Below are 20,735 nucleotides of genomic sequence, written 5' to 3' on the forward strand. Positions count from 1 at the left end.
AGAAAATTTCAGCGTGTAAAAATGAATACAAGTGTCCCAAATCACAGATTTTCTGAGACAATTTTTTTACGGTTACATTTTTTTTGAACGCTCTCCTCTGCGTTGCGTTTCGCACCTATTGTTCTTCCCTGATCGAGACTCCGCCTCCGTTGCTAGGGTGTATGCTAATGAGGCATTGCTCTTGGCCCCATTGAAGACAAAACAAAGCATGGTGCGCGCGGCGGCGTCGGAGGCCAAGCGGCGAGGGCTTTAGAATTACGCAATGATAGTGAGCTGACCAAGGCCATCGATTGCATGACCAGCAAGTTTTGTTTGATACATGCACTCCATTTCATGAAGTGGTGATTGATGTGACGCACAAATCGCGCTGAAAAAAAAATGATTCCAACGAACGATCACGCAAAATTTATGATACTTTATCTATGAGCTAATACAATGATCACATATCGAACTTGAAACCTCTTTATTCGTGTGTGTACTTTTACAACGGTTATTAATTGGCCTCATTAATGAATTCATACAAATAATCATTACTTTCGTTCCCTGGTATGTGACTTGCTGTTTAAAGTTCGTCTCTGGAGATATAGTAGGGCCTAAGTTGTCAATTATTCTCGTTTTTATAAAGTCGACAATTCGTGTGATAATTTGCCAAATGTATGTAATGCGTACTATTATTTCCCTGGTTAATAAAACTTATTGCCCTATTTCTTATGATGGTTTGGGCCGTGACGGCATGGAGAGAAATCGGAAGACAACGTTATTGATGCCCAAATAGCTGGTGTTCCCTTTGGAGGATATTCTGACTCTTGTCATCTGTGTATTTTTTAGAAGTAGGACCTATTTGAGAAAGGGACAGAAAGCTGTGTTGCTACTCAAAAGTGTGCTTCTTCATTTTGTTTTGTTTTTTAATCAGAATGTTTGTAATGATAGCTGTTTGTCGTGTATTGCGTGTAGCTGACATGTGAGAGGTCAAGTCTGCAAAGAATTTGGCTAACAGCTTTGCGAAGTAGCAGCGTTAATTGCCCATTGAATTGCGTATTCTGAGGAATTTCGAATGAAAGAACTCGGACGACACTGTTCACGCCTTGTATCTGAGTAAACCCTGCATTAACGAAGCCTTAAACAATGAAAGGAAAACTTCCTGCTATCAAGGGGTGGATAATCACACAACCAGTATTCTTTCTTCGCCATTGATAGCAGAATCAGTGACGGTCGGGTGACGCCAAATGTTGGAATCTTGAGCAATGATACACCGCACTTTGTTTGTTGGTTTTCATCTCATCGCTCAAAAGAATTTTGACTACGATTACAGAGGTATCATCTACAAGACATAACTGATGGTTTACAGAAGTGATCATCAATTCAGTAAGGATTAGTCAAGTCATGAATTCACTTTACCCATCATGTCTAATCGAACTACGACATTGTTTGGGTAACCGCGCCTTTTTATTCTCATAGTTCAAACTTATTCTTGACATAATTAAAACAAATAATTCTTTATATAATTTCTCAAAATACTCAAAAGATGGCCTAAGTCAAAACTTTCTACAAAGATTGCATACGGCAATCTTTACTAGCCTAAACAAGTTTTCTAGAGCTGTCAGTTCCCCCTATGACGATGACTTCGATTGCGTTTTGAACTTGTATTGAACTACTTTCAAAACAGCTATTACCTTTATAGTTCGATTAATGAACCAGTCTTTTGAATTCATAACCAACATTCATAATCGTAACCATACAGTAACATAATACTGCATGTCAATAAAAGTTGGAAAATGTAAATGTTATAATAGTAGCGCAAAATAAATGAGTAACGATTATCTTCATATGATAGCCATATGGTAACCATACAGTAACATAATACTGCATGTCAATAAAAGTTGGAAAATGTAATTGCTATAATAGTAGCGCAAAATAAATGAGTAACGATTATCTTCATACATTCTAATTCCTAAGTGATGTCGCTACGAAAATGACACATGGTTTGACGACTGCTTCAAGCAAATAAAAAAAGAGAAGGAATGGGATATACTTCCAATGATAGTACCACGCCGTACAATGCATTTCACTATATTTGGTAACGTTTGGTTACGTTTCTGTGCGCTTTACGTACGGAAAATAAAAGGCAGATTGATGCTATTAACATGCTAACACACAACGCATTCAAAATGATTTTTGAAATACACCGTGTACAATATAATGTTTTAGTATAATAAGGTTTGAAACTTTTAATTTGCGAGTCCTTTATAAAGTTATAAGCAGGGTTATACATTATCAAGCAAAAATTAAAGTATTTAGGGATTCGGATTTGCGCAGAAGACTAACAGTATTATATATGGCGATCGTTTGCAACAGAGAAAATCCTCTTCAATAGATATACAATGTAATTCTGTTTTCATGAATTGAAAGAGAAACGAAAAGAAGTCAACTTTTTAACTTCATTTAGCTTTCTCACCAATTGAACTTGATCTGATCTGCCACGCATGATCGCTGTGTGTTCTATTAATTCTATTAAATTATTTAATCGGCGTGCTTGTTTTTTATGCAGAATATCACAGGTAAGTTTAATTCATGGAAGTTCATAATGTTTGTACGTATGGCGTGTTCATTGTTTTGTATTTTCATTTCTTTAATATATCTTGTGTCCATTATCTGATTCTGACCACGAAAATATGGAGACTGTTTAAATGCGGAGCATGTACTGGAAAACTGTAATGTCTCCTGCCAGTATCTATAGACAAACTAATTTCTAGTCAATCCTTGCTTGAAATGGAAATGAAATAAAAAAAAAAAAAACGAAGTTCGACTTTCAGTAGATTTCAACCGTTTTGTATAGTGCCTGATTCATGTAATGGACACAATTCTTCAGCACATAAGCAATCACACAACTTTCGGGAATAGATGTGTGTCTTAATGATTGTATCTCATGGAAGAAAACTTGTCTCCTTGCCTGAATTTTAGCTTCTTCCTGTTCAAGCTTGCGTGAAAGAAATAGTTGAACATCAATCGCAATCATTAAGAGAGGCACATCCTTAAAAATAAGCACAGGAGTACTGGGACACACTACGAAATAAAAACGGGCCTTTTATCACTATTGACAACGCATGACATTGAAATGCTTTTTTTTTTCTTGGGGGGGGGGGGGTAATACAATTGATTATTCTGAAGGTTCGTTAATCACACAATGAAATATGGTTCGCTATTAGCTTAGGTTCGTTAACAAGAAAATTAAATGCGGTTCCTTTCCGGTGGTTCCTTTACCCGAAAGTAATCAAGCAATCATTTTTTCTCATAAGGTTTGTGAATACAAAATGAAATGAAGAAGGCCTAAGTATTAATTCCGAATATTTGTCAGTATTATTATCTATACCCCACTTCTCAAATGCAGAAAGATTGTAACAAATGCAAATGTGATGTAAAAAAAAAGATTCAGCTTAAGCTACAAGTTAATGTTTTTTAATATGCTATGGTATTACAAAAGTGACTGAGAATAAGAAGTATATTTATGATACAATCATCGTAAACCCAACGTGAAGCTGTCAAGCCTACATCGACATTTGCTTCTGATACGTATAATATGTGCAGCATTGGCAAGCGTGATAAGCGATAATTACTGTGCACGCAACGCCTATAAAGGAAATGTGCCTAATATGGCGGGAATTCAGAATGTTACGGCTGTATACAGCTGCAGCAGAACAGATGCGAAAGCAGTCTTTGCTGCTCTGCAACATTACGACCATGTGCATAATTTGAGGGTTTTTAGTACACGCAAAGAACACGATCTCAAAAGACGACTATCGTTAATTAACCTCATTGACTTTTTCTACCGATGCTGTCTTTTGAACCCCCGCCTACAATAGGTGCTCAGGTTCTATTTAGGTATTGGTACTTGCATGCTAAACGCATCCTCTTTAGTTTCCATTGACAACAACATCGGAGGAGAATGGACGCGATGAACGCCCTCGCTAAAAGACGCTTCTCGTAAGATGCATTGCCTGCCCGCCTACAATAGGTTCTCAGGTTCTATTTAGGTATTGGTACTTGCTAAACGCATCCTCTTTAGTTTCCATTGACAACAACATGGGAGGAGAATGGAAGCGATCAACGCCCTCGCTAAAAGATGCTTCTCGTAAGACGCATTGCGTGCCTTTTTTTCTTTCTACTGTTTCCTATTGTTTGTGAGTTAAAAACTTGCGGCAAACCACAACGCAGCTGACACACAATGTGTACCGACTCATTCATGCGGCGGCAGCGGCACGGACACAAACTCGCCGAAGTTTACATTCGGGCTGCCGTATTGGTCAGAATCGTTCAATGACAGACCTGTCCTGCGATTGGTTAATTATCTTACATACCCAAGCTATCGCCTTATACGGTAGTGCGTGCGATGGAGCGTAAACGCCGTCGCTAAGCAGGACTGCTGTATTGTTTCGTCCCGTGAAAGAAACAGGTTGTGAGCTTGAACGTAGCCTGAACTTTGAGAGCGATTTTCTCCGTTATTTAGAAAATGGACTGACATCGTAAACGTAGTTAATATTCGTTTTTATGATCTATAGGGATATCGAAATGAGCTGTATTACATATCAGTGTAAAGCTTAGAGTCTGTAGAATTCACATATAGGCATAACTACGATTTCATTTTTTGTGACTTTTGACTCATTCCGACGGAGCGCATCACATATTCTGTAACGTTAATTATTCCGAAGCGGGATTAGAAACCTGGGCCCGTTTCTGTAGAAACTTCACGTTTAATTAAATGCAGATGTATATAACATGCAACTTTGCATTAAAAACGCAAACTTTGCGGAAAAGACTTGCATTTTATAGTCATATGAAACTAGAAAATTGTACAAAACCAAAAATCAATTACGTTTAAACGCAACTCTAAAAATCACATGCAAGTCCATCAAATCACACTCAATGCTGACAGACTTGCGTTTGCTAATCATACGAAACTAGAAAATTGTACGAAACCAAAACACAATTGCGTTAAAAAACGTGACTCTAAAAATCTCATGCAAGTTCATCAAATCACACGCAACTTTCCATTTAAACATAAGTGCGTTGTTGAAAAGACTTGCGTTTGATAGTCATACAAAAGAAGAAAATTGTATGCAACTAAAACTTAATTGCATTTGAACGCAACTCTAAAATTCAAATGCAAGTTCAAAACGCAAGGACGTTGCAGAAAAGACTTGCGTTTTTGGTACGAAACTAGAATCTGCATTTAAATGCACCTCTACAAATCAACGCAAGTGCATTGTTGAAAAACTTGCATTTTTTGATTTTGTATTTCATATGCAAAATTAAAATGTCAAACGGAACTTTCGCAGTGACGGAACTTAGTAGTGGGGGAAAGACCTCACATCATTTACACATTTCAAACTACCGAAACGCATGCAGCTTCACGAAATATAGATGAAAAAATGCAACAAATTGTTACAGTTTGCTATGCCGAAGGTTTAAAAGGGCATTGTACCGGTTTTGAATTTTTTTATATGTTGTTCTTTTAATTCTAAAAGACCCAGCGGTGCAAACAGAATCAGAATTTCATAACGATTTAGTCCGTAATTTCATGTTGAAAATGGAACTTTTTGGGCGAGAATTATGCTAATGAGCTGACGAGCCCGAATGTCGTGATGTCACAGGTGCCAAATATATCATTGATTACAAGCCCTCGCATACGCGTGCGTTAAATCGTGCCGAGTAGCAGACGACGCTTAGGCCCAATTTAGCTAGCAGGCGCCACTTGTGTACTGTCCTATTCATGCAGCTGTCTCAAATTTCGCAGAACCAAATTGCACCAAAATTACAGGATATACTTCTAAGCATATTTCAAAATACTGTATCATATTTGAACGTAATCGGTAATCGAGAAGTATCAATATTGATGCCGACTTTCAAGTTGTCACTCAAAAAAAACTCACTCTTCGCGAGAGATCTTGGTAAACGCAACATGCACAATCTAGAACTGACGTTAGCCGACTAGTACTGTGCGAACGGGGAATTTACACGGGAACTAAACTAAAAAATGTCATGATTTTGGCGATTTGTGTGATTTACGAACTTTATTTTTCATTCAACTTAGCTCAAATGATTTATAAATTTATTTTTTGCTCCCGATTACTTGAAAGATTTGTCTCATGATATTAGATGGCTAACTTCAGTCTGTGCATGCGCAGGCCGTTAGGGCTACTACTCCGCGATCACTCTTGTTTAGTCGTACAGAGCAGATTGTTTTTAGCGACGACAGGAAAGTCGACAACTTCACTTACGCTTCCCAACATGCGATTTGGTTCCAATTAGCGTGAGCAAGTGGACATGAGTCATAAAATATTTCTTGTGATTTTGGTGCAATTTGGTTAAGTGAATTTTGAGATATCTACATGGAAACGGAAGTAGTCTAGCACTATGCCTACACCAGCGCTTGGATCGCGAAGCGGCGGCACTGTTTGTATCTACGTGGTCAGGCCACTCTTCCGAGGTATGGGTCCTACTAAAACTAGATGATGGATCTAAGTTATTCCTTGGTGTTAATACGACCACCATGAGATTTATCTCGACTACAAAAACATTGAAAATCCATAAAGCAGATACCTTACCTGCAAAATTCAGCACAGAAACAACAGGGCCTGCAGCACAAGGGCCTAGATCTAGCAGCAACGCTAGACCTTGGAGTCTGGACTTTCGTCTGGACTTTCTTCAAGTTCTGGCAGCAGGGGTATGTATTGCATACTAAACGTTTACGCTGTGCCTATTATTAGCGCTGTGCACGTACAGCTGTAGACGGGGCGGCGAGTAGAATCTTCTTGGTCTTTGACTGCTCACTAGTCCTAGTCCTAGTTCTAGTCTAGAGTCTATATGTACTGGGTGCTGTTTTCTTCTAACTAGGCGTAAACCGTGATTGCCGTTGACTATTTTTTTGGATGTAGATTTTAAGAATCACTCAGTCCTCATCTTCGTTAGATACATAGTAGTTTGAACTGTGATGTCGAACCATTATCGCTCATCATCAATGCATAGCTAGTTAGTGCAACGTTAATACACACAGTTTTCTATGGGCAGCACGTTCGGACAATGATGCCAATTTCATTTTGCATATGGAATATTCCCCACAAATTTTATCTAAATAAAAAGCTTTTGAAGAGATTCCTTTTAAAAATTAATAAATATTGTTTAACATGTTTATTTCAGCTCCATATTGCAATTTTACTAAATAACAGTTTTTGCAGTACTTCGTGTGAGATTTCATCAGTAAATTGACATGTGTAGTTCGTTTTGCTAAAGTCGGAGGTTGGCACCTGTGACGTATGCTAAATTGTGTGGATCGTTCCTTGGCTTGCTCGTTTTCATTTTTTTCAAAAAATCATTACAGGCTTATCCTGGGTTTTAGAATCCTCTCTTTCCAGTTGTAGGCATCAAAAAATGTAGATTAGAATTATCAGACAAGTAGAAAATATCAGTACAGTTTTCTTTTAAATCTCAGTCCTAAGTGGAAAGAGGTTTGTTTTTATGAAGGTAAGTTAATCCGAAAATAAAATGTCATTTTCGGATTTACACATTTTCCTCTCCTTTTTGTTCAGACGGGTCCGCGCCGTACGATATAGCGGTACTGTTGCGAATCGGAGCGTGGAAACAATTCTTTTTCAGAGTATGGCAAAAGAAATTTAACTCTTAACTCTTTATGTGCCACGTTCGCATGTCCGACTCAGTCGATGGCTTGCCAACTTCGCATATTCTGCTCGACAAACAAAGCCGCCAAGACCGATCGATAAACCGCTAATTACTGCTAATCCCGCGGCACAATGAAAGCGTTTCTCATCCTTTTGTTCCTCTTATATACGGCTTGCATTCTATGTGGAGATCGACTATCAAGCGATGTTCCCAACTAGATTTGCTCGTACGTTCTAAGTTTCTGTCACGGTTTTATATGCAAAAGTCATGCCTTTATACTAATGTAGCAACTGGTCATTCAAAAGAAAAATTGAAAATAGATTCGTCATACAATTTATATCGAAACGAAGCTTGGCATTCCTCTTTAACTTTGCCTACTATTATGCCCATCCTAATAGAAATTTGTAGAAGTTATACAAATTGGAAAAACAGAATTCTTTCTCAAAGCATGACAACCTTCGTGTCTCGGAATAACGTGGCACACAGGGGGTTTCCACCATGGCACATAAAGAGTTAATGTGCCAGACCCAAAACCCCTAACGTGCCAGACGTTTTCACCCAATGCCAGAAAGTTTGCGAACTGAATTGACAATGTAATTTAAAACTGCCATATCTTTGAAACTATTGATTGTTTTGAATTGAGTTCTTCGCAACAATTATCAAGAAATGATTGTTCTTTCGTGTCATGTAGTCAGTTTGCTGTAATATCTATCTGAACCTGAAATATTGAAGAAATAATCGATGTCATTAAAAAATAATTATAACTTTTTTGTGTAGTATGGAAAGAAAGAGTTAGTCATGATTTTTCTTCAATAGAATGCTCCCTTGACTCTGTGAGAAAGTTTTAGAGCTACATTTCTTCTTTCAAATGATAACAAATTTGTCTTCTAGAATTGTATAATTCCAAAGATATTGGCAGTTCAATTTGTCTTTTCAATTTCATTTTCTGCCTCGGTAATTCATTCCCAAATCTGTGTCCTTTAGTCCCAGATCCTGTATTTGAAACTCAAGTAAATCCCGGGTCGAGTCCTGGAAGAGTGTCTTTTGTCCACTTGAGAAGGAAGCACCTACTAATCCTTCTTTTGTCTCTACTACGGCCGGGCGTACTCTATTGAAATCGGCAGGCCTTTGTACGCGAGGAGTTTGTGCTTGTGCAATTCCTTGGTTTACAGGTCTACTTTCCGTCCACTGTACATGGACATAGACAAGAACAAAAGCGTGTTCTTCTTTTGTATATGCTAGCGTGGGGACGATTAGTGAAATTTACTGTCCAAGACAAAAGGATGAAAGACTTGACTGACGAACGAAAGCTCTATCCTCTTTGAGGGATAAAATGAAAGCCGCTCCCGCAGGAGAGCGCTCAAGCAGAACAATGCGAGTGGAAATGCATGGACAACACACGCAGATTCAGTACCATACACACGCATGGTTTATCAATGAGAAATTTGATGTATACACATCCTGCAGAGGGTGCGCTCTCTTCGGATTTTCCCGAAGCGAAAAAAATACATCTAGCTGAAAAAATCACGCATTTACTCAAAATTTTCCAATGTAAGCATATTCATATTTTTAGTGGAAACGATGGATATGCTAATCAGCTACCAGTACATGTAAGTGGCAGTTTCTTGTTGTAACGCATTTTGGTGCCACAAGAACTTAAATGACCAATGTTTTTCGAGCTCTTCTTAGTCAGGACTAAGGTCGCCGTTCGGCGACCATGGCACGTTAAGAGTTAAGTAAAACAAATATTGTGACTTACGGAAGGAAAATCGTACATATTTCAACTCAGTCGGCATTGAAAAAATCATGTCGACAGAATCATACGAAATCACACGCATATCTTTTCAGCAACGCACTTGAATTTAAACCGCAAAGTTGCATATAATTTGGGGAACTTGTGCTTTATGTTTAAAATTAAGCTTAAATCGTAAAGTTTCTAGAAACGGACCAAGGTTTCCGATCCCGTTCTCTCAAAATCTCTCTAGAGATTGGGCAATTGTGCATTGTCATTACCATAGTATCCACGCGAGATTTATTTATGAACTAAAATAGGATCGTTGCTAAGATAAAGTAGGCATATTTCGACGGCAAAAGGAGTGAGATTTGGATTGCGATCGGCATCACAGTCCAAATTTTACCCTATACAGTTGAAATTCTCATTTATAAGTGGACAAAATGTCGACTTACGCATACAATTGTAAGTTGACTTTTGCGTAAGTCGACATGTTTTGCTCAGTCCCGATTATGTCGACTTAGGCGCGGTTGACTGTACATGAAAGGCAATTCTTAGGCTTTGATATTGAAAAATGAAAGCATCCTTCTGCCCTCCATACTGCATGAAGCCTGTCTTGTAGTCTTCAGCTGAAAGAAACATGTGAGCACACAAACAGGAAAGGTGGCTATTAACATTTTTCCTCAGGTCCCCCCCCCCCCCCCCCCCCCCTTTAGCTCTCTTCACACTTAACGCTGTTTTGGGTAGAACTATAAATTACCTCTTCTGATCCTCAAAGTTGACATACAAACTACAAGGATAGTGAATATTTGGGGTGCAATTAGATTTAATAGAAGCACTGTATTGATTTGACTTTAGTTGTTACAGGGTATGCACCCTCTGACAGTCAGAACTTTGGGAACAGCCATTTTGTGAAAATACAGTTTGAAGTGATAATTATTACAGATGAACAAAGCTAGTATATCTTGAGTGCCTTCTAGCGACTAAATCTGTATACGTATATCTGATCCACAACTCCCTTTCTGTTAGAATGCCATGTTTTCCTGGATAAAGGGATATATTGCAATGTTGATATTTTGATATTTCTTATTGTCTGCATTTGACAGTATAGATTTTAGAAGTTCATCTTAATATTTGAGTGTGGCAGGCTTTGTGGGAAAGGTTAACCTTTGATAAGCTCTATTCATTGTACTTACTGCTTGCCAATTTCACATGAACAGAGGCTGTGAGTTGCCAGAGGCTAAATTCACTGAACTCCATGCTGAATTTGCTGATTATTTGTCAAAAGATGAAGGCTATACTGCAAGTTCACAAGCAAACTATTAGAAGAGACCAGTGCTTAGTTAATAAAATTTCCCTAACAAGTGCAGCGGCTGTTCCGGCAACACACTCCTTCTGGTCAAGAACTGATTTTCTTATATATGACTGGCGACAACGGTTTCAGGCCAAAGTCAGGAATTTTGAAAATTTATTTTTTTATTGAATCACATTGCCCATTTCCTAAGCTGTGCATTGATATACAACACTTGTTTTCTGTGGCACCATGAGTGGGCATAAAAAAGCCAAATATAATGCACTTTTTAATTTGTTAGCCTAACAAAATTGTGAGAAAATGGGATTTGAAGATGCACCTCTTGCTCAAAGACATTGTCCGAACGGCTGTGCGAGGTGAGAATCATCCATCCGTACAATGGTGCCAATCGAAATTAAGCTCCGCCTCTAGCAACCACAGCGCCTTCTTACTGGCTCACTGAAAGAGTCAAATTTCCCGGGCACTTTCCTCGGATCTCAGCGTATGGAGCCGAAAAGCAATGCGTTTCGCTTTGGTTTGTTTACTAATTACCAGTATGTCTTTCAAGATGGGGGATACGATAATTGGCAGCGTTCTGCATGGTGCACACATTACCTAATGACATCCACACGTCATGCCCGTGTATGTAACGTCGGAGCGGGTGGCACATTCGTATCCACATCTTTACAAATCGCGTTTTCATTTTGTTTAATTTTTTTTTGGTCATTTGGGGACCATTTCATAGGCAGAAAAATTACAGCTGGCAAGGGTTACATATAGTGTATGTCTCCTGTTTTGTCTTGTTTTTCAAGCTGTGCATGTGTTGCATTGTTATCATAATAAAAAACAAACAAACAAACACAACTACTTAGTCTGGAACAATCTTGATATTTAGTACTTGAATATCAGTCAGTTATGACCGCTCCTTCCCTCTCCTCTGCTGTCCTTTAAGTCAACTTACTGTCATATTTATTACAAGCACACAGTTTCGAGAATATTGTAATTTTTCTTTTTACAAGATTATGTAATTTGCTTCATTTGACAGGTGAGTTTCCGATCGCATGTTGCACGATTTGTGACTCTGATGTGTTCAAACCATGTTCTCCATGTATCTGTTTTCACGTTGGAAGTTAGGGCTGCTGTTCACTTTTGTTTCACTTCTGTTGTTGATTACGGAAGAAAAGCTTGTATAAAAAGCCAAATGTAGAGCATAATACAATATACAGAGCGAGTGTATCTGTTGTAGTAACAACAATGGAGCATGCACACGTGGACAAAACATTCCAGAAACGCAGCGAGGACATGTCTCCAAAAGCCGAACTATGTAAATGTGTGCAAGGCACTAGCCAATGGCACGGGAGACGCCGCGCTGTAGCAACACTGGGCAAATTGGCGTGGTGTTAGAAAGAAGATCGAAACTGATGAGTGCAATCCAATATAGAGTATTCAAAATTCCATTTTTGATAGCAAAAACGGTAGTCTTATGCAGTGAAATTTAGTGTAGATGTCGAAAACACATCAAAGATTCTATTTCTGCAAAAAACCTAAATCGACAAAAATAGCGGTCAAAATCTTTGTACCCTGCCTAGGAAAGAATTCACTCCTGTGACTTTTGTCTGAAACCATTGTCGTGAGTCACATATGTTATCATATGTCATGAGACACAAGGCATTTAGACCATTATGCTCCTAATCATTTTTTTTTTTGGGGGGGGGGGGTGCTGTGGGAGGGGGATGGAGATGGATCATGTTACATGCCTCTGGGTGGAAGTGGGGAAATTTACTAGCCCCGTTTCTTTCTTTCTCTGCATCACAGTCCCAATTTCTGGATCCAAGTTTTGGTCTAATGCTTAGCTGTTCTTGTTTACATGATCCATTATCTTTCTATATTTCCCCTTACAACAGTCAACCTGTGTTTGAATAATGATGACAGGCTCCAAATATACAAGGAAAACTTTGAAAAGGCCTATCTTGATGCTACAGAGGCTTTCTACAAGGCACAAGCTCCAAACTACTTGGCTGAGAATGGTGTACAGAACTACATGAAATATGTAAGTGTTCTATAATTGTGTTACATCCCACCTAATTTTGATTGTACATAGCCTCTCAGAGTAGACACTGATAAACGCTAGACTGTATGACTACATTCATTCAGCAGCAAATGCATGGTTTTGCTGTCATGATACCAGAGTATACAGTGATGAAATAATTTTTACTCAGCAGATATTTATTTGCGTGGCCTATACCATGCAAAATGCGTGCTTACATTTGAACAGGACCTTTTAACCCAGTATGTTTTCTTTTTTACCATTTCCCTAATTCAAGTATGTGTTTTCATATTTTTTTCCTTGAGTACATGTAAATAGTTTCATTTGATAGGTAAGGGACTGATCTATTACGATGATTTTTTTTTTCCATTGTGCAGTCATCTACATGTAACAAAATACATGTAACATGGTGTTCTGCCAGTCTACTCAACATTTTGCTGTATTTCAACCATTTTACTTGGCAGGCAGACAGCAAGTTAAAAGAGGAGGAAGCACGGGCTCAGAGATATCTGGACACAAGTAAAGGCAGCACATCAATCTCACTGGTATAGTCTGAGACCAATTTTAGTGTTATACAACATGATTAGAGAATGAGACTGCTCAACTCATTGATGCAGAAATCATCGTAAAATCTTAAATGGTTTTCTGCTGTGTCAAGATTACTATCAGCATGATATTTGAAGCGTACTTTGCTACAACATTGTCAATGTTATGTTACTGACACTTTTGCACTAGGTGTAGAGTATTTCTTACACTTAAGCATCACAAGTTGAGCACATCAATCATTGAATCTCAACAGTATGATTGTATTCACATGTCTTTTACAGTGAAAGGATACGTGGGACTGGGTTTGGTTAAATACCAGAGAATATGATGATTTCATGAGCATTGTGACCTCTCAGAAATAAAAATTTCATGTCAATTTCAACCTAACCACAGAAAGAACTGTTAAATGCCTAATAAACTAGCTGTGGAATCATCCATTTTTATTTATTTATTTATTTACTTTTATTTATTTATTTATTTATTTATTTTTATTTATTTATTTATTTTTTTTTTTGGGGGGGGGGGGATAATGTATTCATCTTGGCATGTCATTTCTTTCCCTAGTGGATTCATGTCTTTGTTAGGAACAGTATGCCTTTCACAATACGATTATGTGTTTAAATCTGTTTGGTACTTGAGGGGTCAAAAATATGATTCTCAATGCAGTTAGTGTCCCCCTTACCCTGTTCTTAGATATAAATATCTTCCACTGTTATCACTATCCCTGGAGTAGAGGAGGGAAGCACATGTTTGCACTTTCATGCACGCCGTGCTATAAGTTTTTGTTATTGCCATATACATGCCTTTATAATGGTCACTTTAAAAAGTGTCATACCAGCATGTCATCATGTCATGAGCCAGCAGAAAAATGGACTGCTGTACTTTAAATTTCATCATCTCTCTATCCAGTAAAGTAAGGTACATTCTGTGTTTACATACCCTGTAGGGAAAGATTTATACGTGTATAAAGGACCCTGGAGAAGAAGTTGCCAGTTACAGTGAGCATTGAGCCCCAACACCCATTGCATACCTTAGAAATATAAAATGATCAGTCAGTTTAAAGGTCCTGTTTACCTTTGGGAACAGTGATTTAAAAAAATTTCAAGATATGACATTTAATGCATATATGTAAGTCTGTTGTACCACAAAACATCCTATTATATAAAATTTTCATGAGAAAGCCTTAAAATACAGTCAACTTCGGATACCTCGAATTCATCAGGACTGAAGAAAATGGTTCGAAGTATGCGTATGTCGAATTTTCTTCGACTTATCCGATGTTTATCGATGTTCAACATCGTATCTGTTATAGTGCCTAGTCTGCCTACTGATTGTTTGCATGCTTCTCAATTGGAATCGAATCGACTTTTATATGACTGAATTGAATGAAAATTGGAATTGAAATCAATATTTCAGAAATAAAGATTTTGGTGACCCGATCGCGCCACCAAAAAAGTGGGATGTTCGCCCTTACTTTTGAAAATGAACAGCGGTAACAATCGGCTCCATATGATGCTAAAATAAATGTCAGATGTTTGCTTTTAACTTTGGAAATGAATAACGGTAATATTCGACTCGCTATGATACTAAAATGAATGTCTGATGTTTGCTCATACTTTTGGAAATGAATTATGATAAGACTCAGCTCCATGTGGTGCTAAAACTAATGTCAGATATTTGATTTTGCATTCGGAAATTAATAAGGATAACATTTGGCTCCGGAAGACGCTGAAATAAATGTCGAATATTTGCTTTGACGTTCGGAAATGAAAATAATGATATTCAACTCCATACGATGGTTAAATTATATCTGATGTTTGCTTTTACGTTCGAAAGTAAATGGCAATAACATTCAGCTCCGGAACATGCTAAAATACATGTCGAATGATTGCTTTTACGTTTGACATGTTTGGAAGTGAATAGCAGTAACATTCTGCCCCATACGATCCTAAAAAAAAAAATTGAATATTTGCTATATCATTTCGAAATGAATAACAGTAACATTCAGCTAGGTTTGATGGTGAAATAAATGTCTGATGTCTGCGTTGACGTTCAAAAATGAAAAACAGTAAAATTCGGCTCCATACGATGATAAGATAATTGTCAGATGATTCATTTCACTTTCGGAAGTGGACAGCATTAACATTCGGCTTCGTACGATAATAAAATAGATGTCGGATGTTTGAAATGAATAACGGTACTATTCTGCTCCGTACGATGCAAAAATAAATAACAGATTGTTGCTTTTACATTTGGAAATGATTAACGGTATTAATCCGCTCAGTTAGACGCTAAAACAAATAGCGGATGTTTACTTTCACGTTTGGAAATGGATAAGGATAGCATTCAGCTCTGTCAGGTGCTAAAATGAATGTCGGTTGTTTGCTTTTACATTAAAAAATGATTCACGGTAATATTCAGCTCCGTAAGGTGCTAACATACTAATAAATGTTGGATGATTGTTTTTACAACAAGAAATGAATAACGGTATCTTTCGGCTCTTTACAATGCTAAAACAAATGTCGGATGCTAACAAATGTCGGCAAATGCTCCCACCTTTTTCATTTCAAACGTAAGTTTTGACCTCCTAAATATATAGGCAGGCCTCAACTTTATAATAATCTCTACGCCTATTTGCTAAATCTTAAAAAAAAAAAAATCAGTGCTTGCGTTCTCGGGGAAGAATAAATGAAACAAACTTTGTGAAAGGCACAAAAAAAAAGTTTTTTAAAAAAGGCACTTCGCAGGAGATTGATGTTTGGATGGACAGTGGACCGTGATTAATGCCAAATAAACTGTCAACACCTGAGCAGGTGCGCCACGACGGTTAAGAAATCTATGCGCACGGTATCAAAAAGTAGAACATGGGGGTTAAAGAAAAGAAGATGATGGGGCAGAGCATAGTGCTATCGTAAGCACTCCTCCATTGGTACGGGTGCATATGTGCATACCGTGTATACGTGTGTAGGTAGGTGTTGGGGATTTTTCTTGTCAGCTGTGTACCGGGTGTATCTTTGGGCGCGCGATTGTTCTGGTCTCAGAATATTTACAGTCGAGTGTGAAAAGATTGTGACATGTCTTCGCTGTCCACGCGCGCTTAATCGGAGATGCTGAGTGATGTTTGCAATTTCGATTCGAGCTACATGCTGGGAAAAACAATAAGTTAATTAAGATTGGGACAGTAGATTTCCCTTCGAGGTAACCAAACTTCGAGTTATTTTTTTCGAGCTACGCGAATTTTAGTACACGGAAACTCCATAGGAACAATCGGGACTTTCATTTTGCCCCCGAGGTAAGTGATATTCGGCTTATCCGACGTCGAGGTATCCGAAGTTGACTGTATAAGGAGATATCTGTATTTTAATGCCTCCGCCCGAAGGGTGCCGGAGGCATTATGATTTCGGGTTGTCCGTCTGTCTGTCTGTACGTACGTACGTCCGCATTTGTTTACGCGATAACTTGAGTAATATTGAGTGGAATTTTACCAAACTTGGTTCAGGTGTAAAGTATGATGGGGTCAATTACTTGATTAGATTTTGAGTGAAATCGGCTCAGGTCAACGATCAAAGGTCAAGGTCAAATCATGAAATTGTATCCGTTTACGCGATAACTGAAGACTGGATGAAGTAAAGTTTACCAAACTTTGTCCAAAGATGATATATGATGGGACAATTACTTCAATAGTTTTTTTAGTGAAATCGGTCAAAGGTCAAAAGTCAAGGTCAAATCCTGAAATATATCTGTTTATGCAATAATTCAAGACTGGATGAAGCAAATTTCACCAAACTTGGTCCAAGGATGATATTTGATGGGGCAATTAAATGATTAGTTTTTGAATGAAATTGGCAGAGGTCAAAAGTCAAAAGGTCACGGTCAAATGTTCAACATTTTACTATTTTCACCATATCTATGCAATTCCTGAAGGTATCTTCTTGAAACTTAGTGTAAACATGTTCTATCAAATAAAGAATCTCCAGAAAAAGTTTCAGGTCATGAGGTCAAAGGTCAGGTGTAACATTAAAATTTCACTTTTTTCTCCATGTGTCGCAAATGCTTCAAGGTATCTTCATGGAACTTGGTACAGATACATGTACTGACTGGCAGGGATTATCGCGGGAATTTAGGGGCCATGGGTCAAAGGTCACGGTCAACTCAAAATTTCACTATTACCCTTGGAAAACCATGCATTATGGCGGAGGCATATCAGTCGCCATAGCGACATTTCTAGTTCTTGATAAACCATAACTGTAGACAGTTTAGTCTGGAAACATTCTTATTAAAGCTATCGTTCATATTTTGTTTATTTAACAATACTTAACATCGATTTTACCAATTCAAATTTTTACAGTGGTTGTTTCTATCCCTAACTCACATTTTAGAACTATTTTAAAGCACTAATGCTGGGTTTTCATTTCATCTGCAAATGATAAATTATGCCTTTAAAAGTGAAACTTGTAAGTTTAATTGAAACTGTTATCCATTTTTAGTGTGGGACAAGAGTCAATGAAATAGAATTAGCCTTCTCGTTCACGCTCTTTGGTTCAGAGTTTTGATAAGATAATGATTAGTCCTGAGAGGATGGATGTACTTGCTGACAAACTGTCACAAAAGGTGAAAATTACAAGTATAATCATTGATGTGTTCATATGCCTGTTTTGTTTCAGTTGACAGATTGCTGTGTTGAGTGTCTGGTGTCGGTGTTCAAGGAGGAGATTCTCAGGGAATGTGCCCCAATGATTAGAAATAATGAAACAGACAGTAAGTGTCTCAAGGCCCGGTCACACTGCCCAAAAGTCGCGTAAACGCATGAATCACGTAAGAAATTCAAGCCTTACACGATACATGACATGGAACCTTCGAAGTTGTCCGCCGATGTGCACCGGATTGGTGCTTTTCGCGATTCCAGGTTTTGAGCAGCTCAAAACTCGGCTTCGCGTAAAAGTTTATGCAGTATTGTGCTGTTTGTACGTAATTTTTGGGTAGTTTGCGTAGTTCCTTACGCGAACAATGCGCGAAATATGTGTGGAATATCAGTTATCGTTCTCGAAAATGTTGCCGCTATCGCATTCATGCGCGATTCTTACACAGTTCATTTATGCGCAGATTATGCATGGTTTTCCGTGGACCTCAGTCGTCGCGCACAACCACAAATTCACCCTATTTTGAGCCTTTGCGTGCCTATGCGCTGAAAGTGCCTGGTTTGTTAGTGATTTTTGCTTGTTCTTTCCGTAGTTCTTGCGCAATTCATGGGTTATTTTCATTGCATAAATCAGCGAAAATTCTTGACGGACAAGCACGCACAACCAAATTTCTTGCGTGATTTATGCGTTTACGCGACTTTTGGGCAGTGTGACCGGGCCTTAAAATCATGCTGCAGTTCGTGCATATAATAATCCAATTTCTGTAGCGAATTAATTGTCCCCGCCGAACGAGTTCGAGCAGGGGACTATGAAACGGGCTCCGTACGTGTGTGTGTCCGTGTGTCCGTCCGTCCGTCCGTGTGTCCGTCCGTGTGTGCGTCCGTGTGTGATCAAAATGTTCAAAATGCTACTCCTTCGCCATTTCTAACCCGATTTTGATTCTGTTTGCTTTATATGATAGCACTACATGGGAGCTTCAAAACTTCTACACGGAATTTTGACCTTTGACTTCTTTGACCTTTGACCTTGATTTTTGACCTACATTGTACATTTTGCCTACAAAATGCTACTCCTTCGCCATTTCTAACCCGATTTCGATTCCGTTTGCTTTATGTGATGGCACTAGGTGAGGGCTTCAAAACTTCTACACAGAATTTTGACCTTTGACTTCTTTGACCTTTGTCCTTGATTTTTGACCTATATTGTACATTTTGCTACAAAATGCTACTCCTTCGCCATTTGTAACCCGATTTCAATTCCGTTTGCTTTAAGTGATGGCACTAGGTGAGGGCTTCAAAACTTCTACACAGAATTTTGACCTTTGACTTCTTTGACCTTTGACCTTGATTTTTGACCTGTATTGTACATTTTGCTACCAAATGCTACTCCTTCGCCATTTCTAACCCGATTTCGATTCCGTTTGCTTTATGTGATGGCACTAGGTGAGGGCTTCAAAACTTCTACACAGAATTTTGACCTTTGACTTCTTTGACCTTTGACCTTGATTTTTTTACCTATATTGTACATTGGCTACAAAATGCTACTCCTTCGCCATTTCTAACCCGATTTCGATTCCGTTTGCTTTATGTGATGGCACTAGGTGAGGACTTCAAAACTTATACATAGAATTTTGACCTTTGACTGCTTTGACCTTTGACCTTCATCTTTTTACCTATATTGTACATTGGCTACAAAATGCTACTCCTTCGCCATTTCTAACCCGATTTTGATTCCGTTTGCTTTATGTGATGGCACTAGGTGAGGACTTCAAAACTTCTACATAGAATTTTGACCTTTGACTGCTTTGACCTTTGACCTTCATCTTTTTACCTATATTGTACATTTTGCTACTAAATGCTACTTCTGGCGGGGACATATATTACGCACCGCGTAATTTCTACTTTTCCTTGTTAGTACTGTAAACGTCAATATTTTCGCGCGATTAATTTTTCGCGCTGAGCGGCTCGAAAACATGTTCGCGGGTTCTTAAATTCGCGCTCGGCAGCGGGTTAATACACAGTCGCTGTTTTCATCCAGCGATGCCAGCGTACGATAAGCGACGTAGCGAGCGGCGCGAGTGCGAGTACAAGCGCTCAACTACGTAGTACATGTATTTTACTCGATACATGTTCTGTAGGACTATTACTGTAGTCGCGGGGATGTAGCACACAAATCGGCCGTGGGCTCGGTGCGTGCGGTGCGTGCGATGATACTGCTATATGCATAAACATGTCTGTACTACGTAGCAGTATCATCGACGAAGCGCACCAGGCCGTTCAAAATGTGCATAGAAAATTGCGAAGATATATTCGCGCGTTTTTGAATTCGCGCTAGCCGAACGTAGCGCGAAATCCGCAAAAATTAATGAACCGCGAAAATTTCCACGTTTACAGTATGTTGATGGAAGGTTTCTCGGTGTTAATTTAGATTAAACTGAAAAGCATACCCATGCGACTTTACATGATACCAGTAGCTGCTGTACAGGATATATACCTACTTGATACAGAGTTGTGGCATATTAGGGAGTCAGATATTATGATAATTATTTCTGTTGACAGAAGTGAGAAAATTATCAGCAATTCGAAAATAATTCAAAGTTGTGTCAGTAGGAAGAAGAAGAAAAAAAATGTGTATGTCGAGTCTAAATCAATGCTACATATTGCTTTCTGTCCTAGGATTTTCTCGTTGGAGATAATAGTAAGGCTGTGTAATAGTCATTGTTATACAGTAGAGTGACTAGTTACAATGATGGCAACTTACAGTATGTGTAGGGGTGTTAAACATCATGATTTCATGTGTTTGTCA

General features: G+C 38.4%; 1 protein-coding gene across 1 annotated transcript in view; it reads left to right on the forward strand.

Moving 5' to 3' along the window:
* Nucleotides 1-20,735, forward strand: part of LOC139738780 (cullin-5-like) — a 59,017-nt gene that overhangs the window by 14,210 nt on the left and 24,072 nt on the right. The window contains exons 6-8 of the mRNA XM_071649417.1: nt 12,602-12,747; nt 13,209-13,289; nt 17,955-18,048. Coding sequence (XP_071505518.1) covers nt 12,602-12,747; nt 13,209-13,289; nt 17,955-18,048 — 321 coding nt within the window. The remainder of the gene's footprint in view (nt 1-12,601; nt 12,748-13,208; nt 13,290-17,954; nt 18,049-20,735) is intronic.

The sequence above is a fragment of the Diadema antillarum genome, unplaced genomic scaffold (assembly GCF_040938485.1).
Source record: "Diadema antillarum isolate AM-2024a unplaced genomic scaffold, OU_Dant_1.0 seq00000768_RagTag, whole genome shotgun sequence".
NCBI classification, from domain to species: domain Eukaryota; kingdom Metazoa; phylum Echinodermata; class Echinoidea; order Diadematoida; family Diadematidae; genus Diadema; species Diadema antillarum.